The sequence below is a fragment of the Salvelinus namaycush genome, chromosome 2 (assembly GCF_016432855.1).
Source record: "Salvelinus namaycush isolate Seneca chromosome 2, SaNama_1.0, whole genome shotgun sequence".
In the NCBI taxonomy this organism is placed as follows: domain Eukaryota; kingdom Metazoa; phylum Chordata; class Actinopteri; order Salmoniformes; family Salmonidae; genus Salvelinus; species Salvelinus namaycush.
Window position 1 is genome coordinate 34,189,305 of NC_052308.1, and position 25,118 is coordinate 34,214,422.

Consider the following 25,118-nt stretch of genomic DNA (forward strand, 5'->3'; position numbering starts at 1 on the left):
ATCAACTGTAGGTAGGCCTACTGAAAATATTCATCAGCCAAAATGAATTATCCGAGGTTTCTCTACGGATCTTATATATACAAAAATATAGCTTTATATTATATTATCGGCCTATGATATGCAGATTATGAAACTTTATGATCCAAGACGTTTTATGAAAAAAATAAAGATAGTGGCACATTCTATCCTCCAAATAATGTAATGGGTATAAACACCAACGTTTCGGTACGACAACCAATCACAGTGTCTTGGATCAGTTCTATCAAAACACATCCTTATAAAGAGGCTCGTTTTGTTCCAAATGTGAACATACATTGTTGATATTCAAAGACGTGTGGAAGCTAATAATCGAATTAATAGCAACAACACAGTTTGCATTGAGAGCATCCACCACATTTATTGGTGGGGCTTAGAGTTCCAGAATTGTCCTTCTTGCATGCCAAGTCAATGACTAAGACAGGTCGACCAGGTGCTACGGATAATTGGACACGCGGTCAGTCACATATTATAATTCCTATTGCTCCTCACGATCAGTCACCCTGTTTAAAAATGGTATTGATATTAAGTAGGCCCATGATCCAAAAATGGGCTAAATATGACTTTTTTTGTTGTGTTCTTATTAAGAAGCAACATCTGAGTGCAAGACAGTTAGACTATGGCATATAGTGAACTCGCATAGCCTATAGGCCACCACACTGAATAAAGCGCGATCTCTTAACAATCCTTTTTTAAGTTTGTAAATAAAAGCTCTGTGAGCTATAGTTGTTTTGTTTGTTTCATAGGAACATAACGTGGCGATATTATCAATATCAAAACGGATAGCCATGTCACCTTTTTGATTTGACTGGAAATCAACCCAACCTCTCTAAAAGACTGAATTCTTATTTCAGATACGGCCAATTTCTCGATGTTTCGCACAAATCATGTAAGCTATTGATATAAATAAATCCTGAAGTTCAGGATGCGCACACAAATAGTCTAGTCCTACAGTTATAGGATTCTCCCAAAAGCCTACATTCACTTTCTCTCTCCCCTGAAAACGTAAAAACGAGATCAATGGTTTAAATCGTTAGGCTACACCATAACATGTTGAACGAAATATGCCCTTGCAAAAAGATATGCATTTAAAAAACAACAGTAGTAACGGTGACAGAGAGAGCAGGTAAAGCTGATCTCTTGCTGTGGACAGGCCGGGTCATTGTCAGTGACCTCTGTCGGCGCCATTGAAGGCAAAACTAGACTACAGTTCCACCGTCACATAACCGATAAGATCAGAACCAACTAACAAAACAGTCGCAGCACAACAAACCTGTTTTGGTATTTTCTTGTATGTGTTAGATGGTATAGCTTGTTCATTTGTCGATTGCGTTTACTTTTAGTTGCAAGGCTCTCTGACAGATTATGACAGCGGAACGTTAACTGAGTAATTATATCCACAACAAACAATATATCCTTTATCTGGAAAAAGAGGATGCCTGTGAGTAGGAATGTATGTTATGTTGCATTTGCTAAATCACCATGGATTATGTAGGTCTACAGGAATATAAATGAATGAAATAAAATATAAATAAATCGGATGCACTGGAGAATAGTTCAATAAACGTTAAATAAAATACAACAAATAGTTCCCCGCATATAATGCATGTCAGAATTGCAGAATTTATCCAAAGCGATTTAGAAAACTAAATAAAGTGTGTGCATATTCTACATTTTGTTTGTGTAAGTGATCCCTGCAGGAATTGAACCCACGGCCATAGCTTTCTAGCGGCACGCTCTTATCGTATACGAACTAAGCAACACAACACAATTAACACTAATACGTGATGATGATTGAATCCACTTTGCAATGATAAAGAATCAACTAAGAAAACTCAGCACTTCATTGGCACTAGCCTATATTAATAGCTTTGGATTTGTTCCCAAGTATTTTCTGTAATTGCTCATACTATGGGCAAACAGAGATTCGCTAGGAAATTGCCTCTCACACAATTAAAAAATTAAAAATCTAATAAAATTTGATTGTTCGCGTACACATATTTAGCAGGTTATTGCGGGTGTAGCGAAATGCTTGTGTTCCTAGCTCCGACAGTGCAATAATATTTAACAATATACAACAATACACACGAATCTAAAAAGTAAAGGATGGAATTAAGAAATATAGAAATATTAGGACGAGCAATGTCGGAGTTATAGCCAATATCTAGGCCTAGAAGCCTAAAACAACATATGGCAGTAAGGTTTACAAGAATTGGAAATAGATTAACCATGATAAAATGGGTTTATTGAAAAGTAATTCAATAAAATCATTATGCAAATATTTGCATCACTATTGTGTAGCCTAACAAATGTTGTTCAATTAGCTATATTAATCTATGATCAGCACAATAAAATGGCCAAAGACAATTCAAACCATAGACAAATCAATGGTGAAAATAATTTTAATGAAAGACAGGCAAACAGAAAGGGTAGACTATTGCTTACGTTGTAATTGCTTGTCATACCAACGACTGTTTAAATGTATTTCTATAATTTAAAGGTTTGCACAAAAATAAGCGTTTTGATAAAAAATAGTAGTGCATTGTAATGCAAATTCACGAAATTGTGCATCTAAAAACACATTCAAAAAGCTTAAAAGTGAACTAATTCCTTTTGGGGTATCGATAGTAGTGCCACAATGTTTATAAACCTTGCGTCCTTATTACACTCTCTCTTTGTCCTCAATTCACTCCTTTTTTTTAACTTAAGGCCTATGCCACTCTTTTTTTAAACTCTATGAAAATCTGCTGCAGCCTTTAACTAAAGCTACTGTGTTCGTCCCAATTTGAAGGAACTATAGGCTGAAGGATATTTAAACAAGCAAACATGTTTCGTTATCACCTTTAGAAAACATCAAATCATACAACTATTTGGCAGTTGATTTTTCAAGAATCATTGCCGAAATGTTTGTTTTTGCTTTTGTTGCCTCTAAATAAATAAAACATATATTTTTTGTGGAGAAGCTGTACACAAAAAGCAGACAACACGTATCATGATGGAATCTAGCCTACATGTTATCCAATTTACATAACCAACATCTAGCTGTTGCTACTTTAGGTTTATTTATCTTATTTTTTTGCCAGCTCGGTCGCTCACATTTTTTTTCTAGAACACATAATTAAATAGAACACTATTTTAATTATAGTGACTTTGTGTTCTAGAACTTGTGTCTGTACCCTATCTGTCCTACTAGATGGCGCCCTTACTCTGTCCTAGAGCTGAAAATTCGACAACTTGACCCCGGTGTCGTCATGGCAGTCTGGTGCGTCAAGGCCACTTTCAAACCCCCATTGGTCTGAAATTCACGTGGCATGCCTCGTACAATCATAATTGTGTTGCTGATATTTTTTTATGCTCCATGCCCCCAACTCAAATATGTCAGCTTCCTACCCCTCTATAATCCTTTAGTGGGGCACTGAAGAGTGGTATCAAAATAAGAAAGATAACAATAAAATGGAATGTCCAAATAGAATCCCAGCTTCTAACTTCCATGTGGAACAGTTGGTAGGAGGATCCTCTGTGTCCAGAGATGAGGGCTATTTCGGCAGTTCCGGAATGTACGCTCAAAGAGTTGCGACCGAGTATGAGTGTTCGACAGCGAGAAATTATGGAATCGCTTCTTCGCCTCTCTCCAAAGCGGGAGCACAATCTCCGACAAACACGGCTCTCAGCGCCTACCATCAACATCATTACCTTTCGCAACTAAATGCTTTTGGGCCTGAGTATAAAAATGCATCCCAGGTAGCACAGCCTGTTATCCGACCCCTGTTTCCATATTCTTTCCCATCGGACAGTGTGAAGGAGGACTCAATGTTCTGCCCATATAGCGGAGATCCAAACGGACGCACGGATACAGTTGTTGGAACTTGTTCCTACACGCGGATGGCTGAGAGACGCCATCCCAGTCAAACGCACGAACATTCTTGTCCGGAATCCTCGACAGCTAATCAACGGTACCTAAGGAAAGAGAAGGCGCATGGATTCGGATCAGAAAGTATCTTCTCTGTGTCCGGAATTGAGACAGATAATCCAGAACTATTTAACGACACCTGCGAAACCAATCAGGAGGCGCATCTGGCAGTGGCAGACAGTAAACTCGAGGAGAATCACAGTCCCACGAAACAACTGCCTGAGAAAGAGAACGTCCTTAAAACGGACGGTAGCACAGACAACTCAGACAGTGAGGTTAAAGGTAACACACACACACACACACACACACACACACACACACACACACACACACACACACACACACACACACACACACACACACACACACACACACACACACACACACACACACACAGGGTCTATAACACGTAAACAAGCATATTGAGAGAGCGAGCACGCACACGCATGGGTTATAACACATCAACAAGCATATTATCAGTGCGAGCACACACAGACACACACACACAGTTTATAAGACATAAGCAAGCTTATTATCACACTCAGAGGAAGCACACAGTTGGACAAGCCAATATCATATGAGAAGAGGAGCTGTTTTTTGTGTTTTTTGATGTTATTTCGATGTTTAAACTTTTGATTTGAGCTAGAAATAAAGTCTACTAATACTTCAAACGATTATGCAACGCTGAGCCTTGGCATAGGCTTATATGTTATTTTTCATTATTGGTACAGTTTGAAGTAGGCTACAATTTTCAGCACTTGCAAACTTGATTTGATTGGATAGGCAATGTTTTATGTTACACTCTTGGGAGAAAAAAAATTCAGAATAGAACAAAAAAGGTTCTACATGGACCCTTTTGTAGGGTTCTTTGATCAGAATCCCAGGGGTTCTTCTTCCAAAATTGTTTCCATATAGAACCCTTGGGTTTTATATAGGGTTCTATATCGAACCTATTTCCATATATGATGCAAGTATTAGAACCCCTTTCGGTTCTATCGAGAACCTTTTTTTCTAAGAGTGTAAGCACACTTGAGTAAGCATAGGCTACACTTCCCTCCCAACAATATCTTTATAATTAGGATCTCCTAGTTCCTAATCTCTTTCCTAAACATTTTATTTGTAAATACAGCAACACAATAACAGTTAACGCGCATGCCTGCCCTTAGACTACTTTTCGCTGTTTATTTTAATAGACTTCAAGGGTGAACGCTAAAGGCGAGGCTGCGTGTACTCTTGACATTGTTTATTTAAGTAACTTTATTTTATAGTCACAGCTGCCAGTCCATTGCCAATTTGCTACGACCGACATTATCTGTTTAGCATTGAACTAATTGCAAGTTTGCATTGGTAAACCTTTGCAATGTTACGTGATACTCTACGTTTTTGGTTTTGATCAATTAAACTGCACGGACGCAAATATATTTTGCAGTTGAGATGACGCTCATTCATTCTTATTAGTCGCTGTACCTCTCTTGGATATTTTATAATAAAGAAGCATTCTAGGCTACTAGTAAATTGGGCCTATCCAAAGGAATACGCACGCACTAATTGCAGCAATGAAGATTTCAAAACAAAACACGATTCACTTTATGTGCGTCTAACATAGCCTGGTTTATATCTAATTGGATTTAAAACAGGAGGGCCCGCTTTCCCAGAAACAGATTAAGATTATTCCTAGACAAAAAAAAATCGTGTTCAATGGAGATTCACCATTGAAGTGCTTAGTCCAAAACGATGTTAAAACTGTGCCCGAGAAACCGTCCCGAGAAGACATAGGCCAACAGACAAACTGACAAAAAACACATCACAAGGCATTTGCGTAGGAACGTTTCTTGGAAGGTGAAGGGCAACGAAATGGCTGCTATATGATTGCTGCTGTTTTTCAGCTTGTCCACCTTTGAAACGACATTTTGGAGCTAAATTCTCGATAAGCTATTTTTGTACGTGTAAAACAAAAAGTATAAAGTACATAGGCTTCCTCAAGTTCATTACATTTCATTTATTTTGTAAGCGATGTAAACTTTAGGGTAATGGTGATTGGATTATTATTATTAGGCATATTATTATAATAATTATTATTTATTCTACTTAGGCCTGTTATTGAGCATATGTTGCCACACCGCGTGCATCCGAAATTCACGCCAGCGCTTACACAATGGTACTTTATCTAGTAACTCATGTTCAAATCAGGCAGATATGGGGCCTCTATGTACGTGTTGTTGAAAACAACATGTGATTTAGGTCGAAATAGAAGAAGTTGCTTCAGTCCCTAATTTCTCTCTTCCTTAAATCTGAAAATGAACGTCAGATTCGTTACAATATTAAAATATTACACTTTTATCCCAAATGTTTCAATAATAATTGATCAGTGATTCACTGAAAAATGAATCGATGACTAGTCTACATAAAAACACTGGTCTGGAATAGTCTGAATGTGTAGGTTATAGGGCTATAGCTTTGCGCAGTTCAATTACTAGGCCTATATGATTTCCAGATTGTGTGAATAGTTGTATTTTTCGTGCCCGTTGAGCCATGTAATCAAGACGGAAGTCAATAACATTTAGATTTGAAACCCCTCCGGACTCCTTTGTCGGTAGACTAGACTAGTCCGTCATATCCATCCCACTTACCAAGAGCTGTATTGTGGCATTAACTAATATAGGCTACATTTTATTTCTCTCTTTTAGGCTATTTATGAAGGGATTGAAGAACATAATGTAATTCTTATCGCCAAAAGGACCCAAATTGCCCAGATGAATTATCCATTGATTTCCTTTATTTGCCTGATGATATCTAGACAAATGTTTTTCTATAGGCCCTGTCTTTGTACTTAATTATTTCAAATGGCCTTGAGTGAGCGTAGACTACTCCAGATTCGCAAATGATGCAACATTATTAGTAGGTCTACCTCTAAGAAGCGGTCATTTATCATCTCACTAAAAACTAGAGTAGCCAAATGATATCGTCCGTGCATAAAGACATCGAAGTCAACGACAAGTTGTATATAACCTTAAAAGAAAACCATTGGAGTAGAAATTAGAACGTTTTTCTTGCATATCAGATTAGTGGGCCTGCTTCTTTCAGCTAAAAAATGAAGTTGCAAATATAATGGTCGAATAGATTAAAAACATGCAATGATATACAATGGCAGGCAGAATACAAAAGCTATCGTTTGTCGTCAAGACGTGGCCTTCTTGGTAACCTGATTAATTCAGTGCATTATTGTTTTCTATCACAAATAAGCCTATGGCTATACACTGAGAATTACGTTAATTTAACTCATTCCTTTTTACAGGGGACAGATTGGAGAATGTCTTTGGAAACTGGCTCACAGCGAAAAGTAGACGGAAAAAGCGTTGTCCTTACACCAAACATCAAATACTGGAACTGGAGAAGGAGTTCTTGTTCAACATGTATCTGACGCGAGAGCGCCGCTTGGAGATCAGCAAGAGTATTGACTTATCTGACAGACAGGTCAAAATATGGTTCCAAAACCGACGTATGAAGCTCAAGAAATTCAACAGAGAGAGTCGAGTGAGAGAGCTAACCTCTGCTTATGACTATACTTAAACCTTACACCTTATTTGGAGAGAAATAATGTTACGCTTAAGCTACACATACAGGCTAGGCCTGCACACGTACAGGAGAAAACATCTAGAGCAGGATAGAAATTGTACGCCTTTCAAACATCTTCACGTTTTTTTCGAGTCCATGCATGGTTTTATGAAAAATGTAAGTTTCATGATTTGACAGTGAAATGCTATGATGCTCTACAGATGCACATTGTTTAAAAGCCTGGATATTAAAGTGGCACTCCAGACTCCTTTTCACCTCATTTAACACCTGATGTGGTTAACAAAAGGCACATCTCAATAGGTGGTTCAGGTATGTCATGAAATACATAGCAAAAGTGGTGGGGGGGTGGGCCTTTCCTCTTTTCTTCTCTATTGCTCCTCTATTGTTCCTCAAGCAGGGGGAGGCCGATGACATCACGAATTTCCCTCAGACCAACTCCTTGAATGCCCTACTTCTTGAAGTTTGCGATTGTGTCTAGAAAACATTATTTTGCTCAAAACTGATTTTTTTTTTACCTGGGTTGTACTTTACTGTATTTATACTTGGGATATCGCTTTTCAACAGTAAATGTTACAAAAATCACGAGAGGAAGTCTTTAATTGTTTGTGAAATGTGTCTTAAAGTGACAGTCCTGTGTCTGAAATGGTGTCCATTCACTTTGAATGAAAACGTGTCATTACTTGGTCTCTTCCTTTTCATCGTTTCTGTTCTTATTGTTTTGTGTTTGACTATTTTGTCATTTCTGTGAACTTGATGTCCTGTGCATTACAGCATCAAAGTGCATTAACTTCTAAAGCATTATCCCAAGCATTATGTTGCTGGACATTTGTAAAGATATCAAATAAATGGGTTTGGAGCATCATTTACCCTGGTTGTCCTTCCCCTTCGTGTCCTTTATGGCTTGCTTTGAGAAAGAGAGGGGCGAGAAAAGAGTGGAAAGACCGACCATATAGCGGTGATTTAAATATTAGCCAGGTGACCAATAAGTCAAGGTCATAAAATAGTAATGTCAGGATGGTCGGAGTACAGCGCCAGAGGTGGGTTTAATGATCTGCAAATATAATGTGCGCCGCGGCAGTAAAGATGCGTTTAAAGGTGAGGAGGAGGAACTCTATACCCACATAGCCGCACTACGATGGGGCTGGTTTGCACGGGCACACGCCACTGCTTTCACCGGATGAGGGAAATGCGACATTCTCCAACGGGTGATGGAGGATAAAGAGACCGGGTGATTAAGGGAATGTATATAATGGAACAAAGTCCGCAACGAGACATGGCTGCAGGAGCATGGAAACGGATCCCCGCATGCAGCCAGGGTTGAAGGTAGGACTATAGCCGCTGGCATTTCTGTTCTTTGCTTTGGACTCGATCACGTCTGGCTCTGCTCATTTGGCACATTTGCAACTGGCAGCACATACGATTTCTTTACACCGATGGTATTTCGTGTTTTTCTGTTGCTGTATTTTTTTTGCCTCCTGCAGACATTCGAAATCCGTCCTGCGATGTTTATGGGGGGTTTGTATGTTTGCAAGTGGATTTTGGATTATGATGTGTGCTGTGATAATTTTGTTGAATGTACCTCTACCTTGGATGGGCAACGATGTTTTTTCATATAATGAACAGACGATTGTGCCCCTGCATGTGTTCATGGAGTATTCTATCTATTTGACTATTAAACATTTTGTGTTACAAAATATCTTCCAAAATATGTTCGCTCCTTGGTGGATGTCTACTCAGATCGTGGACATCATAGATTGTATTACCTTGCCCTTTTCAAACTGGATTTAGATGCAAAACAAGACACCTGCATGAATCATATCAAATGATTATTGGGTCCAGTATCCTGTTGTTGAAGTTTAACAGGTAGCTTTAATTGATGAACATGGAAACGTAGACTAATAGCCTAGGATCGTTCGTCCTTGTCTAGAAATACATCACGTCGTTATTCGTATTTTTTCTATTGATTTTCTTTCCCATCGGTCAAAAGAAAAGCATTTCACAGTATGCGAGACGTTTGATATTGCGTCTAATTCTCAGTGGATTGCCCTTTCACGCTTAGCTGATCCGTGGTTTAGGTAGTTTCATGTTGTTGGGATTGACTTCCTGGCTCGGCAACAAAAAACTGCCTTGATTACGTCAGTTCGCCTTCATCAAGGGCGTCCATTTCCGACAGATTATACTCTCTGCTCTGGAGTCGCCGCAAATGGCATTGTAAATGAACCGAGCCACCAATATCCACGACGAGACCTTTTTTCTTCGCTCTTTGGCTTTATGTGGTGGACACTAAAGGTCTTTTGGCTGCAGTGGGAGAATTGGGGTTGTAAACATCACGGGGTAAAATCCTTTCAGCTTTGTGTTGTGGCGCAGACTTTTGAGGTCTAGCCTTGCAGACTGGATTATTGACCGGAGGTGTTTTAAGGATGGTAATCAGCATTCCAAGACCGTCTCCAGGTGCCTATATGGAACATCTGCCAAGTAGTCAAAATCCAAGTCTCATCTCTAGACTAATTTAGCTTTGCTTTTGTTGGAACAGTTAGACTTGATCATGATAGTGTCTTTATCTATCATATTTTATCATATGATATTAGTGTCCTTATCACATCATTTGTATGATCATGAATTAAATAATAATAAAAGTACATGTCTATTAAAATGACCCTCAAGATTATTAGGGCTTGTTTTATATTAACTGAATTCGTCATTTAGGTGGGCTTGCTTTCTCTTTTGCACTTCATCTCAGCTAAAGTAGCCTACGCAAAATTGTAATTAGGCCTAAACATGGTTTTGCTACATAAACCATTTTGAAACATTAAATGAACATTACATCCCGACGGTCTTATGTTTATCGAATGGTCACGGAACAGACATGTGCCACACGCTCAAATGTGCAGCACGCTCTTGTGTCTACTTGAACCGATTTAGTAGACTAGATCTGGGCCTTTTTGCTTTCTTAAATTTGCCGTTATGAATTTCTCTCAACGTTTTTGCTACCTAAAGTGACTGATCTCCGTTTGTTATGACACTAAATTGAGTGACGGGAAGCAAACAAATAAATCATTATTTCGTAAAATGAGACATTCATCACTTATCCAATAGGCGATGCCTATAATTCACTAACAATTACAATTGGCCTATGTTATATTGAAACAAATATAGGCCTATGTGTGTTTGTATATTATCGCCTATTGTAGGCCTATTTTAAAATGGTCCTACAGAGGCCAAAACAAATAATTGTTCTTCACTATTATTTGTAAAAAACAAATAGTCTACCAAATTGTATTTGACAGTATTTTCAAATACTATTTTCAAATACCCGCGTTAAATGCATGAGAGTGTATTTGAGTCAGAGTATTTGAGTATTTTCAAATACTTTCCAAGTGTATTTCCAAATTGGCCTACATTAAAATATTGTACTTGTCTTTTCAAATAAAATAACATCTTAATATTTACTTCGAATGTATGTGAAAGTAATTGAGCTATTTTAAATCGTATTTGAACCCAGGTCTGATATAGTATTTTGGATATTACTAGTTTAATGGGTTGAAAGAACTACACCCTGCCTGACGCCGGTAACAGTAAATATTCACCATCTGCATGATATCAGGTTTCATAATGCAGAATGAAGGTGTTGACCTATTAGGCTACTAGCTCTTTTGTCTTAATCACCACGAAGATTTGACAAAATGTAATTGAAATTATCCATGAACGACATACATTGACATTTACCACAAACATCGGCCAGAGCAAATGTTGGCCCCGTGAGCACATATATCGATTGGCTCTTCCCTGATCTGTATATTTAGTATTTAGTATATTAAGTATGTTGTGTATGTCATGGCTCACTTGTAAAACAGACATGGGTCTTAATGTGACTCCCTGTATAAAATAGGTATATGTATATATATTGGCTGATATTGTTGTTTGCCAGATGCTTGCGTTCACTTTTACGCACGGACCACAATCACACATAGGCCTATACAGACGGAACGTGTTTCATTGACAGCGTGATCGGGCTTGGTGTCTGCCTGCAGGGATGCAATACCAACGCGAGGACTCAATAGGACTTATTGGACTATTATTAGGCCCTTTATTAATCCGCCGTGCGGTGACCGTCTCCGTGACCAGATCAATTTCTGCCATTTATATATAGTCCTCAAAAGTAACCCTTGTAAGAGAAAGTAGGCCTAGGCAATGCTTTAACGCCGAATTGCTGCCCTAATATGAATGTCTTTACTATATGATAGCTTTTATTCAAACGTTTCCTTTCAGTAAGGCCTTTAAGTGGTGGCTTTAAATGCGTTTACGAGTTCGCAATGTTACTCCAACTCCACCAAATGAACGTTTGTAATAAACAGCATTCTTCCAATCCCGACGGCTCTAATTTTGTATTCCACGGCAGAGGTATAGGCCTAAATGTATGTTATGCATTTATACAAAATATCAATACATACACACATACACTCTATCGCCAGCAACATTAAATTGGCATATAATTCCAGAATGTATTCCGTTGATTTAAAAAACAACAACTGAAAAATATTTCTGGGTTCTGGGTTCATATTAGTTTATAGGATTATTCCCGGGAGCATTGCTGTTCAAGAAATAACGTGTGGCTGTTCAGGATTTATGAACGCTTGAGCGAATGTGACTGTGTTGAACTAGGATGTGGTTGTCTCACCTAGCTATTTGTTTATTTATTTTACCTTTATTTAACTAGGCAAGTCAGTTAAGAACAAATTCTTATTTACAATGACGGCCTACCGGGGAACAGTGGGTTAACTGCCTTGTTAAAGGGCAGAACGACAGATTTTTACCTTGTCAGCTCTGGGATTCGATCCAGCAACCTTTCGGTTACTGGCCCATCGCTCTAACTACTAGACTATCTACCGCCCCTATCTTAAGAGGAATGCATTAACTGCGTCTGCTAAATGACTACAATGTAGGCTTAACGTAATTAATGTGGTAATACCTTTTTCTTATTTTCACTTCTTCTCTTACACACACACACACACACACACACACACACACACACACACACACACACACACACACACACACACACACACACACACACACACACACACACACACACACACACACACACACACACACACACACACACACACGTAGAGAGAGAGAGCGAGAGCGAGAGAGACAGACACACAGACTCACATGCACGTTACCTTCAAGATGAATTCTAATACCACCTGCTTGCACGCACTGAGCTGTCACAGTTTTATATTCTTGTTCTTAATGTTATCATTAATCAAGGATCTTTTTTTTATTATTGGACATAACAAAAGTACTGACGATGTTATTAACATAAACAGAATTCTTTCAATCCTCTTAAACAATGATGAAAGTTTTGTGGGCTGAAGGTCAAAGAAAGAAAACATCAGGTTTTAATGAACGATAGTCCCACCATCTTTGCTAATATGCTACCTTTCTAATGCCTACTAATGACTAAATGGGTATGTTGTTTAATGTTTTCAATAACGTTGTTAATGTACTCAAATGGATGATTTAATAACAAAATAGGCTACATTATGGGCATTAGTCAGTAAACAGTCAGGGTATCCTATAATTACAGATTTGTTGAAATTAAATGACCTCACACCTTAAAATACAGTTCCATTTTGAAAAAAATTTCCTTCCCAGAAGAGTGGAGGCATGCTAATGACATTAATTTAAAAAAATTAGATGTTCGACTAGCAGGTGTCCACATACATTTGGTAATGTGGTACATGTAATGAATTCTTAAACACTTGGATCCATATCAAATAGGCAGTGATTTCACCTTAAACTAGGCCTACTAGGCAAATGGTGACCGTAGATTGCCTGATTCGCATTGATTATCCGTCACTCAATATTCGTATCTACGTGCACATTCATATGATTCCAGTTGTAATTCCTCTTAGCACGTTGTTGAGTGTTTTAACACTCCCATGTGACTGAATAATATAGCCAATATAGCTGTAGCGGTGATAGAAGTCAAGGCCCCATGTGTACATGTGTACATGCCTTGCACTAGACTGTGGAGTTGACCAATGTTGCATGCGGTGTGGCCATGTCGTTTTCTTAGCAACCGCATGGTGCTCAAATGCACTGAAATGGGTGATGAACCAAAGTACAGCATCCTATGTATTTTAAGTATATTCGGCTGTAGGTAATAATGCAAGAAACGTAAGAAATAACACACACACAAAAATACTGTGTGTGTGTGTGTTGGTTCGATTGCATCTTCCCAATATTATATAAAGGCTGTTTGTGTCAATTTGATTTCAGATCCAGATATTTTATTTAAGGAACTTGAAATGGAAAAGATCCATCCCTGAATCTTTTTAAGAGGATCTAAGTCTACCTTTAGACAAAGACACCAATTCAGATCTTTTTTCTCTCACTAATGGATCTTTTGACCAATCAGATCAGCTCTGGAAAAAATCTGATGTGAAAAGATTGGATGTGATTGGTCAAAGTGCATATAATATCAGAATTTGGTTGCCTGTCTAAATGCGTCCTTATATCTCTTATAATGCTGAGTTCATTGAAATGGAGTCAACACCTATCCTGGTTAATTTCAAGAAATCACACTGGACACAAATGCTCAACATTCACTGTTTATTTGTTCAGTTTAAGGTCACAAAAAAGGAAGAAAGGCTGACATGGATGTAGATCTGTAAATTAATAGAATATGAATTACGTATTAATAAGAGTGCAATACTAGTCCTACACCGTCACAACTCAATAAAGCGCTAACTAGAACCCGGTATTTAAATTTCCCCAAATGCACTAGCGCGGCAGGCATAAATATGGGATAGGCCTACATACAAACATCTGGGATTATATATCCTACAAAACAACATTTGCATTCTAAAATATTCCATATGGCTGATTAACCGACTTATAGAACATATAATTATAATTATAAATGTTGCATTATCATTCATGTAAGCTACTGTATACTTACCACTGAGATGATAATCACACTGATTCCTCATAAGAAAGAATATTTGATTTCTACGGAAGTTCTTTGCTATAGTTGGTACTAAAATGCAGAGAATGCACCATATATCCTTATATAGTTTATTACAACAACAACAAAAAACATTTTAGAAAGTTTTTTATCAACCTTCCAGAAGAAAGCACACTATCTGAGTGATACTCTGTTGTATTTACAAATTAAACTATAGAATATACACTGAGTTTACAAAACATTAAGAACACCTGTTCTTTCCATGACATAGCCTGATCAGGTGAATCCAGGTGAAAGCTATGATCCCTTATTGATGTCACTATTTAAATCTACTTCAATCAGTGTAGATGAAGGGGAGGAGACAGGTTAAAGAAGGATTTTTAAGCCTTGAGATAATTGAGACATGGATTGTGCATGAGTGCAATTCAGAGGGTGAATGGGCAAGACAAAAGATTCAAGTGCTTTTGAATGGGGTATGGTAGTAGGCGCCAGGCACACCTGTTTGTGTCAAGAACTGCAACGCTGCTGAGTTTTTCACGCTCAACAGTTTCCTGTGTGTATCAAGAATGGTCCACCACCCAAAGGACATCCAGCCTACTTGACACAACTGTAGGAAGCATTGGAGTCCACATGGACCAGCATCCCTGTGAAACACTTTTGCCAGCTTGTAGAGTCCATGCCCCAATGAATTGAGGCTGTTCTGAGGGCAAAAGAGGGTGCAACACAATATTAGGAAGGTGTTTCTAATGCTTTGTACACTCAGCGTATATAACTTATGAAAATCTACCTCTTTAAAGAATATGTTAAAAAAATCCCTATGCCAATGACACCTACTACCATACCTTGTTCAAAGGCACTTCATCTTTTGTCTTGCCCATTCACCCTCTGAATGGCACACATACACAATCCATGGCTCAATTGTCTTAAGGCTTAAAATGTATTCTTTAACCTGTCTCCTACGCTGAAGAAAAATGCACTTCTCTTTTCCTACTAGCACTAACTTTGCTGATAAGTACTTTGTTGAGGGAAAATGTACTTGCTACGATTGTGATATGTTGTCTCACCTTGCTATCTTAAGATGAATGCCGAAGAGCAGATGCTAAATTACAAAAAATATCAATTGAAAATGAATGTCCATTCACAGGAATACAAGGTATTGCTTTTTCAAATAAATATTTTGTTTATTACTAGTAGGCTAGTATTAGCCTATTATTACTAGTACCTGTATGGTACTACTATAGTCGCAGTACTAGTATTAATAGTTGTATAGGTCTATAGTGGTTGGCTCCTTGTAATATATTATTTGAGAGGGGGCTCATTTGTCCATGAAGCTGTAATGTACAGCATCTATGTGTAACTAGACCACATGCCTACAGGTCACAATCAAAGAGCAGTCTTGGAGATATTTTTCACTATTTTATTGCATTTTGCTGATACAGAGGAACATATGGATACTTTGCATGATATGCAGGCTATTTGCCTACCACCTATTCATATTTTGAGACATACGTTTACAGAATCTCTGCAATATCCCGACCACCAAGATCATAAGACAATGAAGATCATAATAATTTAAATTGAGATATAGGCAAAGTTTAGGCTTATAGGAAATGCAAAGGGATTATTTCCATCTACTTTTACACATAACATACAGCATTTATGCACACGAATAGTGGCCAAAACCAAAAGCAATGCTCATGGTAAACGTTTGGCTTTGAGATACATTCTTGTTTATATATACAGTCGTGGCCAAAAGTTTTGAGAATGACACACATATTAATTTCCACAAAGTTTGCTGCTTCAGTGTCTTTAGATATTTTTGTCAGATGTTACTATGGAATACTGAAGTATAATTACAAGCATTTCATGAATGTCAAAGGTATTTATTGACAATTACATGAAGTTGATGCAAAGAGTCAATATTTGCAGTGTTGACCCTTCTTTTTCAAGACCTCTGCAATCTGCCCTGGCATGCTGTCAATTAACTTCTGGGCCACATCCTGACTGATGGCAGCCAATTCTTGCATAATCAATGCTTGGAGTTTGTCAGAATTTGTGGGGTTTTGTTTGTCCACCCACCTCTTGAGGATTGACCTCAAGTTCTCAATGGAATTAAGGTCTGGGGAGTTTCCTGGCCATGGACCCAAAATATCGATGTTTTGTTTCCCGAGCCACTTAGTTATCACTTTTTCCTTATGGCAAGGTGCTCCATCATGCTGGAAAAGGCATTGTTCGTCACCAAACTGTTCCTGGATGGTTGGGAGAAGTTGCTCTCGGAGGATGTGTTGGTACCATTCCTTATTCACAGCTGTGTTCTTAGGCAAAATTGTGAGTGAGCCCACTCCCTTGGCTGAGAAGCAACCCCACACATGAATGGTCTCAGGATGCTTTACTGTTGGCATGACATAGGACTGATGTTAGCGCTCACCTTGTCTTCTCCAGACAAGCTTTTTTCCGGATGCCCCAAATAATCGGAAAGGGGATTCATCACAGAAAATGACTTTACCACAGTCCTCAGCAGGCCAATCCCTGTACATTTTGCAGAATATCAGTCTGTCCCTGATGTTTTTCCTGGAGAGAAGTGGCTTCTTTGCTGCAGTTCTTGATACCAGGCCATCCTCCAAAAGTCTTCGCCTCACTATGCGTGCAGATGCACTCACACCTGCCTGCTGCCATTCCTGAGCAAGCTCTGTACTGGTGGTGCCTTGATCCCGCAGCTGAATCAACTTTAGGAGACGGTCCTGGCGCTTGCTGGACTTTCTTGGGCGCCCTGAAGCCTTCTTCACAACAATTGAACCGCTCTCCTTGAAGTTCTTGATGATCTGATAAATGGTTGATTTAGGTGCAGTCTTACTGGCAGCAATATCCTTGCTGTGAAGCCCTTTTTGTGCAAAGCAATGATGACGGCACGTGTTTCCTGGCAGGTAACCATGGTTGACAGAGAAAGAACAATGATTCCAAGCACCACCCTCCTTTTGAAGCTTCCAGTCTGTTATTCAAACTCAATCAGCATGACAGAGTGATCTCCAGCCTTGTCCTCGTCAACACTCACACCTGTGTTAACGAGAGAATCACTGACATGATGTCTGCTGGTCCTTTTGTGGCAGGGCTGAAATGCAGTGGAAATGTTTTTTGGGGGATTCAGTTAATTTGCATGGCAAATAGGGACTTTGCAATTAATTGCAATTCATCTGATCACTCTTCATAACATTCTGGAGTATATGCAAATTGCCATCATACAAACTGAGGCAGCAGACTTTGTGAAAATTAATATTTGTGTCATTCTCAAAACTTTTGGCCACGACTGTACACTACCGTTCAAAAGTTTGGGGCCACTTAGAAATGTCCTTGTTTTTGAAAGAAAAACACATTTTTTGTCCATTAAAATAACATCAAATTGGTCAGAAATACAGTGTAGACATTGTTAATGTTGTAAATGACTATTGTAGCTGGAAACGGCTGATTTTTAATGGAATATCTACATAGGCTTACAGAGGCCCATTATCAGCAACCATCACTCCTCTGTTCCAATGGCATGCTGTGTTAGCTAATCCAAGTTTATCATTTCATTTTAAAAGGCTAATTGATCATTAGAAGACCCTTTTGCAATTATGTTAGCACAGCAGAAAACTGTTGTCCTGATTAAAGAAGCATTAAAATGGGCCTTCTTTAGACTAGTTGAGTATCTGGAGCATCAGCATTTGTCTAGAAGGCCAGCATCCCGGAGTCGCCTCTTCACTGTTGGCGTTGAGACTGGTGTTTTGCGGGTACTATTTAATGAAGCTGCTAGTTGAGGACTTGTGAGGCATCTGTTTCTTAAACTAGACACTCTAATATACTTGCCCTCTTGCTCAGTTGTGCACCGGGGCCTCCCACTCCTCTTTCTATTCTGGTTAGAGACAGTTTGCGCTGTTCTGTGAAGGGAGTAGTACACAGCGTTGTACGAGATCTTCAGTTTCTTGGCAATTTCTCGCATGGAATAGCCTTCATTTCTCAGAACAAGAATAGATTGACGAGTTTCAGAAGAAAGTTCTTTGTTTCTGGACATTTTTAGCCTGTAATCGAACCCACAAATGCTGATGCTCCAGATACTCAAATAGTCTAAAGAATGACAGCTTTATTGCTTCTTTAATGAGCACAACAGTTTTCAGCTGTGCTAACATAATTGCAAAAGGGTTTTCTAATGATCAATTAGCCTTTTAAAATGATAAACTTGGATTAGCTAACACAACGTGCCATTGGAACACAGGAGTGATGGTTGCTGATAATGGGCCTCTGTACACCTATATAGATATTCCATTAAAAATCTGCCGTTTCCACCTACAATAGTTATTTACAACATTAACAATGTCTACACTGTATTTCTGATCAATTTGGTGTTATTTTAATGGACAAAAAAATGTGCTTTTCTTTCAAAAACAAGGACATTTCTAAGTGACCCCAAACTTTGAACGGTAGTGTAGGTTAACAGTTAATCCATATATTAGGCCTAGGCCTAAAATAATCAAAGGGGAGCAATTATCGATAATAACATAATATTTTGTATAGGCCTAGTCTTTCCAAAGTTGCATTTTGATTGGCTATTGACAGTTGCGTTGAAAATAATATTGATATTATATTTTTCATAAAAAATTGTGCTACGCAGTAATTTCTCGTCTGTGTTAGTTGTTGTGTGTACTTGACGTCCGCTGATCATCATTGTTAACTTTGTTTCGCAGATGCCAGTAATAGATAGCAAGACAACCGATTATCTGGGCTATACAACAGACACACCCTATCGCCTTTCTTTATAACCATTTCCATCTACTCATCAATTTTTGCAGATGAAGTCATGACCACCTCAGTCCATGACCTACAGTATATACCTGTATTCGAGCCCCTGTAGGCTACAAGTATAATCTGGATAGGAACCTACCAAATACTAATGTGTATATTTGAGAGTGATTGATAGGTCCACCAAATAAACATAAGCCTAGACCTACTTTTTCCAACATCTGGTGTTTGATATACCACTTAATATAGCTTTCTGATTATCAGCATGGCACAATGCTACATCGTGTCCAGTAAATTATATTTTAACATCTTAGGCTGATCATTTAACAAAGGCGATTGATTCAGTTTCAGGTTGGAGAAGACGTCAATGTTTGTTTTTTCTTTTGTTGACAACAGTCACAGAGTCGTAACTAGTCTGGAGGCCTAGTTGTTAGGCTTATTGCATTGATTTATCGAAATGGCTTAATCCAGTTGGCCATCTTTTCCATGAGATATCAAAAGACAGCATTGTAAAAATACAGGTGTTATTGCATTTGTAGTTAATTGCATTTCTGAATAGAAGGTGATTTGAGCCTTGGTATCCTATTTTCCGTGAAAAGAGAGAAACGCAGACTGACGTGTTGCGCCAAAATGAATATTAGGCCTAGCCCAGACTGAATTACAATGACTGGTCATCCGACGCCCAGACACCGCACTGCGGAGTGTCCTAGAACGTCATGCATGCCTCCTTGGTTTAGGAGAAGTTATCTGGCCAATTTCCTATAATATAGCCTATCATCTCCCCCAATGGATCGTCATGAATAGTAGCCAATGTTACTAACACACGTATATAGATTTCCAGATGTAGGCTACCCATACCAAAAGTTTCTTAAAGAGATCAGGTGGCAATTGCAGGTTTGTTATTTTTGTAAGGTTATTCAATTGACTTTTTATGCTTTATTTTCCCTGATGACCACAACTTAAAGTGTGAGGTTGGGAGGTGCATGTGTAGTGGAGCATGCACACAAACTCGTGGGCGCGAAATAGCAAAGTCAACACCCAAGAGAGGAGAACAGTGTCACCCTTAACTGCACACCAGATTTACCGCAATATTACCACTTAAAACCAATTTAAACTGTACTTACTCCACAAGGCACTCAGTCAAAATATTAATAGGGACTGAATAGCCTACATGATCAAAAATACACTGTGTTGTGGTAGGTCTCGGGTATTTGCTGTTATCGACACACCATCCAACCAACATTTTATTTTATGGATAGGCCTATGTCTAGGCCTACTCTGACTTGTCCCTCAGACCAGGGATTCCCAACTCCTTTCTGATGCATAGGTTGAGCATGTGATTTTTTTTCCTGCATTAAATTGTTGTGGAATGTTGTAGTTTTTATATTGTAATTCTAATTTGCTTCTTGTTCTTCGTCTATGTTGGATTTATGTTTATGCGATAATATGAATTAATCCGTTTTTTATTAACGACACATTTATGAACAATCAAATGGTCCTCATAAACATTTATTGAGGGACATAAAAACACGAGCGGCCTCTATCCGAATTAGGCAGCAGTGGTGGGCAAGAGTTCCGAATCTACACAGACACAAAGTTTTAGACTCCATTAACTGGTCTTATGTGTTTCTACAACATAAAAGCCTCATGTGAATCAAACATGTGGGGTATATTATTCTATTATTGGATCTTTAATCTCTTTTCGCTATTGTGCATGTTACAGCAATGTTATTACCATTGAAGTCCACGGTACATTAAGATTGGAACAACTCTAAAGGAAAAAGGCATTGGAATTTTCCTAAATTGTTTTACTTTAAGAATATCCCTCAAATGTCAAAGTTATCATTCAGATTATGGTCGACAAAGACAAATTACGTCGAGAAATAGGGTCTCGTGCTCTGTGATCAATGTACCTCACGCTCCAATAGGAGGGGATATAGCCAGCCTACCGTTCTCCATTTTTTTTAAGACAAGGAAAAACGAAAAAATGATAGGTGGTGAATCCGTCTTAATGATTGCTCATACAATAGAAATCCTATACATAAATAGCATTAAAATGTCTGAGGTACATCACAGTCCTAGGAGGCATGCGCATTAATCGACTGTACAATTTTGGGGTAAATATAATCACGTGTTCAGCGGTGGCCAATGAGAGTCGAAGAACCCCAATAATTACCTGGCTTGATTGTTCTACGGGTAAGATTTGTTTTAAAGTACACATACAGTCCATATAATAATCGGATGCATGTTAAAGAGACGAGAGGCATCATCATGTCGACCACGGGTCCCATAAACAATTATTATGTGGATTCTTTGATAAACCATGAGAGCGAGGATGTGCTGACATCACGGTTCTCAGCCCCAGAGCTTCTCCCCACCGGTTCTCGACCGACGACACTAGCACCAGAGTGCTCCGAATATCCCTCCTGCAGTTTTGCGCCGAAACCTTCTGTCTTTACCTCCTCCTGGGGCCCAGTTCACCCCCAGTCTTCAGTGGTATACCACCCATACACCCACCAACCTCACATTGGAACGGACTCGAGGTATGTTCGCTCATGGCTAGAGCCCATATCTGGAACAATATCCTTCCCAGGCTACCCTGCGAACGGCAGACACTACGGACTCAAAACAGATGGTTTTCCTCAGCCCGGTGCTGGAGACTCCATCGCCTTTAACCGCCACGGATACCCGGATTATTTCTACAACACTTCCGTGGACATCCGAGACAAGACACCGCAGATCATCCCTTCTCCAGAGTCGGAGGTTTTGGCTTCCGGAAAGCACAAAGACGGCAAGCCAGAATTCGACCCAAGTAAGTAGAAGCCATGGCAGTTTACGCTGTTTTACAACCGGCTATTTTAGTCGTTTGTTTGTGGGTGAGTTGGGGGTGTTCGTCTTCCATGGGGTTTTCGCTCCTTGTCTGTTGTCCTACTATAAAACGAAATCTCTTTTCCCTTCCCTTTGAACGGAAGGGGAACTGGGGGCTGTTAGACAGTGTTAGACAGGACAAACGCCAATCCCCTTAAGGTTGTAAAGTAGGAAGAAGCTATAAAACGGCTATAAAATGGGGAACTTTGGAAACAAGCTTTTCATTGACGAGATTAGAATCTCTAGTAAACTCCACTGTCTTACATGGCCTAAACTTGTACGTAAAATCATTTATATACACAAGAGGTGTGGCCATATTAATCATATAATTTGTCTTATAGTGGATTATTTATGAATGTATTATTATTACTGTAACCCATAGATTTTATCTGCAGTATGATTATAATAGCTCGTTTTTTTTTCATTTAATGTAAATCTATACTGGTTTATTGCCCCGTATTATTTAGTCAATAATGGCTTATTTCTCACGTGAATATTCATAGTTCTGGTACAACCGAAGCAGAGTAGCCTAAGTCACAAAACATAACGCTGAGATGCAACCTATTAAGCGAGGACCACAACCATTGATATTGAAAGTTCCTCATATCAGTACTTAGAAAAACATGACAACAGCGAGCAAACTCCCTGCAACAAACACAGAACATAATATTTGAGGCCACAACAGGAATGCCAGGGTGAAATGCATCTAGCTGTCTCTGTTGCAGACCTGCCGAGACTTGAAGCTAAAGGCTTTTAAAATCATTTATGGGCCAATAAAACCAACGGGCGCACTCACAGTTTTACGACTCGGTACTTTTCTAGCACTGTTGACGCTCTTAAAATATGGATGTCTATAAGAGAGATACTTATTTATAATTATTAAAGAAAACATTGTTGACACACTTGACAATATACATGGATTATATTGAACCAGGGTTATTGTAGTTTTAGAAAATCAAGAGAGGTATGAGGCTCTCAGTTTGGTTTATTGTGTGTTGAAGTGTTTATGATAATGCTTTTAAAGTAACTTGTAGTTTATACATTCCAAAAGTTCATCAGAAGTGTTCAATTTATTTACTTTTTTTATCTGTCCTATCATTTTTACAGGCAACCCGGTGGCGAATTGGATACACGCTCGTTCAACAAGGAAGAAACGGTGTCCATATACAAAATATCAGACTCTCGAACTCGAAAAGGAGTTTTTGTTCAATATGTACCTTACCAGGGACCGTCGATATGAGGTCGCTCTGGTTCTTAATTTGACCGAGAGACAGGTCAAAATTTGGTTCCAGAATCGGCGGATGAAGATGAAGAAAATGAATAAAGAGAAGACAGAAACCAATGAGCAGTAACGTGCCCTATGGACACATTGACTCGTAAACATTCAGAAAAATCCCCCTCATGGACTGTGGGCGATGGTCTCTCCTCTTGATAGATACTATTTTCCTTTTTTATCTGATATAATTAAGCCATATGCCTATTATTGGCAAAGTAGCACAACGCAATTTAGGCCCACGTCTCAATATGAATGTATGCAGCTTGTTTAGACTATTTATTAGTTATTAGGCCTACTGTTTCATGTCAAGACCCACGAATGGGATATTGGTAAAGAAAGGTAGCCTGTAAGGTGAAGTTGGATAACTATGCGTGAATGGTGTTTCATCTGTTCACGTGTATAACAAAACCTGGGTATTTTTGTACATGTTGCATCTTATTCAAGTGTAAATTAGTGTTTTGTACACGAAAATGCATCAAGGTACATGGAACGTTTGTCTGTGTTTACGTCTGTGAATATATATTTAGTTGTAGCCTGTATGTTTTTAAATATTTTTTTCTCTCGACACTTGGACTTTATACTGTATACTGTAGATTTTGGTCATCTTTAAATATAACCCAAATAATCTAATTTTCTGTATTTGTTATGTCATTCTTATTAAAACGTTTAAAAAACTCTTACCTTGATCAGAAATATTAACACATGCAAAAATTACATTGGGAGATGGCAGTGTTCAAGACGCAGTAAATTCTTGTTACGAGATTAGTAATTCAACAATTCAAATAGGCTACATACGGGCCACTTCTTATTGAAAGCAGCTGTGACTTTTAACTCATTATTCTTCCTTTTCTATTTCCTTTCATAATGCACGTTTCCTGACCACTTCCCGCAATATGAATGGTTCTGGAAGAAACATGAGGTGACATTTGAGGCCCTGTGTAAAGTCATTGCTCAGAAAGCATCACGTTGCTTCCTTTATAAGTGTTACCCGTTCATAACCATTTCAGATTATTGCAACCATTTCAACGAATAGCTTTCAGGTTGACATTCTGGCACTGAAATGTTTTCTGTAGTACAAAGGTCCGTATCTGTCTAAACCTGGCTATATTTCTAATTGGTGATCAGTTAACAAAACTTGCCACACGGTTTAGGTATAACTTCCTTATCATTATTATTTAGGTATAACTTCATTATTGTGACGCATTCCATGCAACCACGTTGTATGGGCCTATCTCAATGTAGGGCTTTAGTCCGTGCTTCATTTCAAACAAGGTGTAGGCTAGTTTACAACAAAGGTTGTTAGATCTTGGACCACGTGAGTTGTTTTATTGTTTTTTTTCTTTCTTAGCCTTCTTGTGCCTATGGACTCCACAACATTTTAATAACAATGTTGGCTATATGAGTGTTGTTGTCACATCACAAATCTTGAACATAGGGCCTACACATTGATGACATTACGAATTATTTTTGCAATAGGGCAATGCGTCATGCAAACTGTCGGTCATTGATTCGAGGCTATTGTGGCTGAGTTGGCGCACTATGTTGCAGTTTAGATTGGTAATAATGGTCATGTGTCGTGGGTATGTGAGACATATAACCCACAACAAACGTCGACAGATTTGCTCACACCCTTTGTCATGGTGCTATTTTTGGACACATTGGACACCACGCTAATTTGCCAGTCATATTTTGCGTTCTATCAATTA

The 25,118-nt window shown here is 38.7% G+C and overlaps 2 protein-coding genes across 2 annotated transcripts; both read left to right on the forward strand.

The window, feature by feature from the left end:
• Window positions 1-3,489: 3,489 nt before the first annotated feature.
• Window positions 3,490-7,516, forward strand: LOC120025471 (homeobox protein Hox-C10-like). The gene is made up of 2 exons (XM_038970030.1): window positions 3,490-4,228; window positions 7,242-7,516. Exons 1-2 carry the CDS (start codon window positions 3,490-3,492, stop codon window positions 7,514-7,516), a joined length of 1,014 nt encoding a protein of 337 aa, XP_038825958.1.
• Window positions 7,517-21,509: 13,993 nt separating this feature from the next.
• LOC120025480 (homeobox protein Hox-C9a-like) lies at window positions 21,510-23,541 on the forward strand. Its single transcript, XM_038970039.1, has 2 exons — window positions 21,510-22,080; window positions 23,244-23,541. Exons 1-2 carry the CDS (start codon window positions 21,510-21,512, stop codon window positions 23,486-23,488), a joined length of 816 nt encoding a protein of 271 aa, XP_038825967.1. The 3' UTR covers window positions 23,489-23,541.
• Window positions 23,542-25,118: the final 1,577 nt, after the last annotated feature.

Bases quoted from the DNA above. Each gene is read 5' to 3' on its own strand.
- LOC120025471 (XM_038970030.1), top strand. From the start codon at position 3,490: ATGGAATGTCCAAATAGAATCCCAGCTTCTAACTTCCATGTGGAACAG. The intron at 4,229-7,241 runs GTAACACACACA...TCCTTTTTACAG, and splicing joins CTCAGACAGTGAGGTTAAAG to GGGACAGATTGGAGAATGTC.
- LOC120025480 (XM_038970039.1), top strand. From the start codon at position 21,510: ATGCATGTTAAAGAGACGAGAGGCATCATCATGTCGACCACGGGTCCC. The intron at 22,081-23,243 runs GTAAGTAGAAGC...TCATTTTTACAG, and splicing joins CAAGCCAGAATTCGACCCAA to GCAACCCGGTGGCGAATTGG.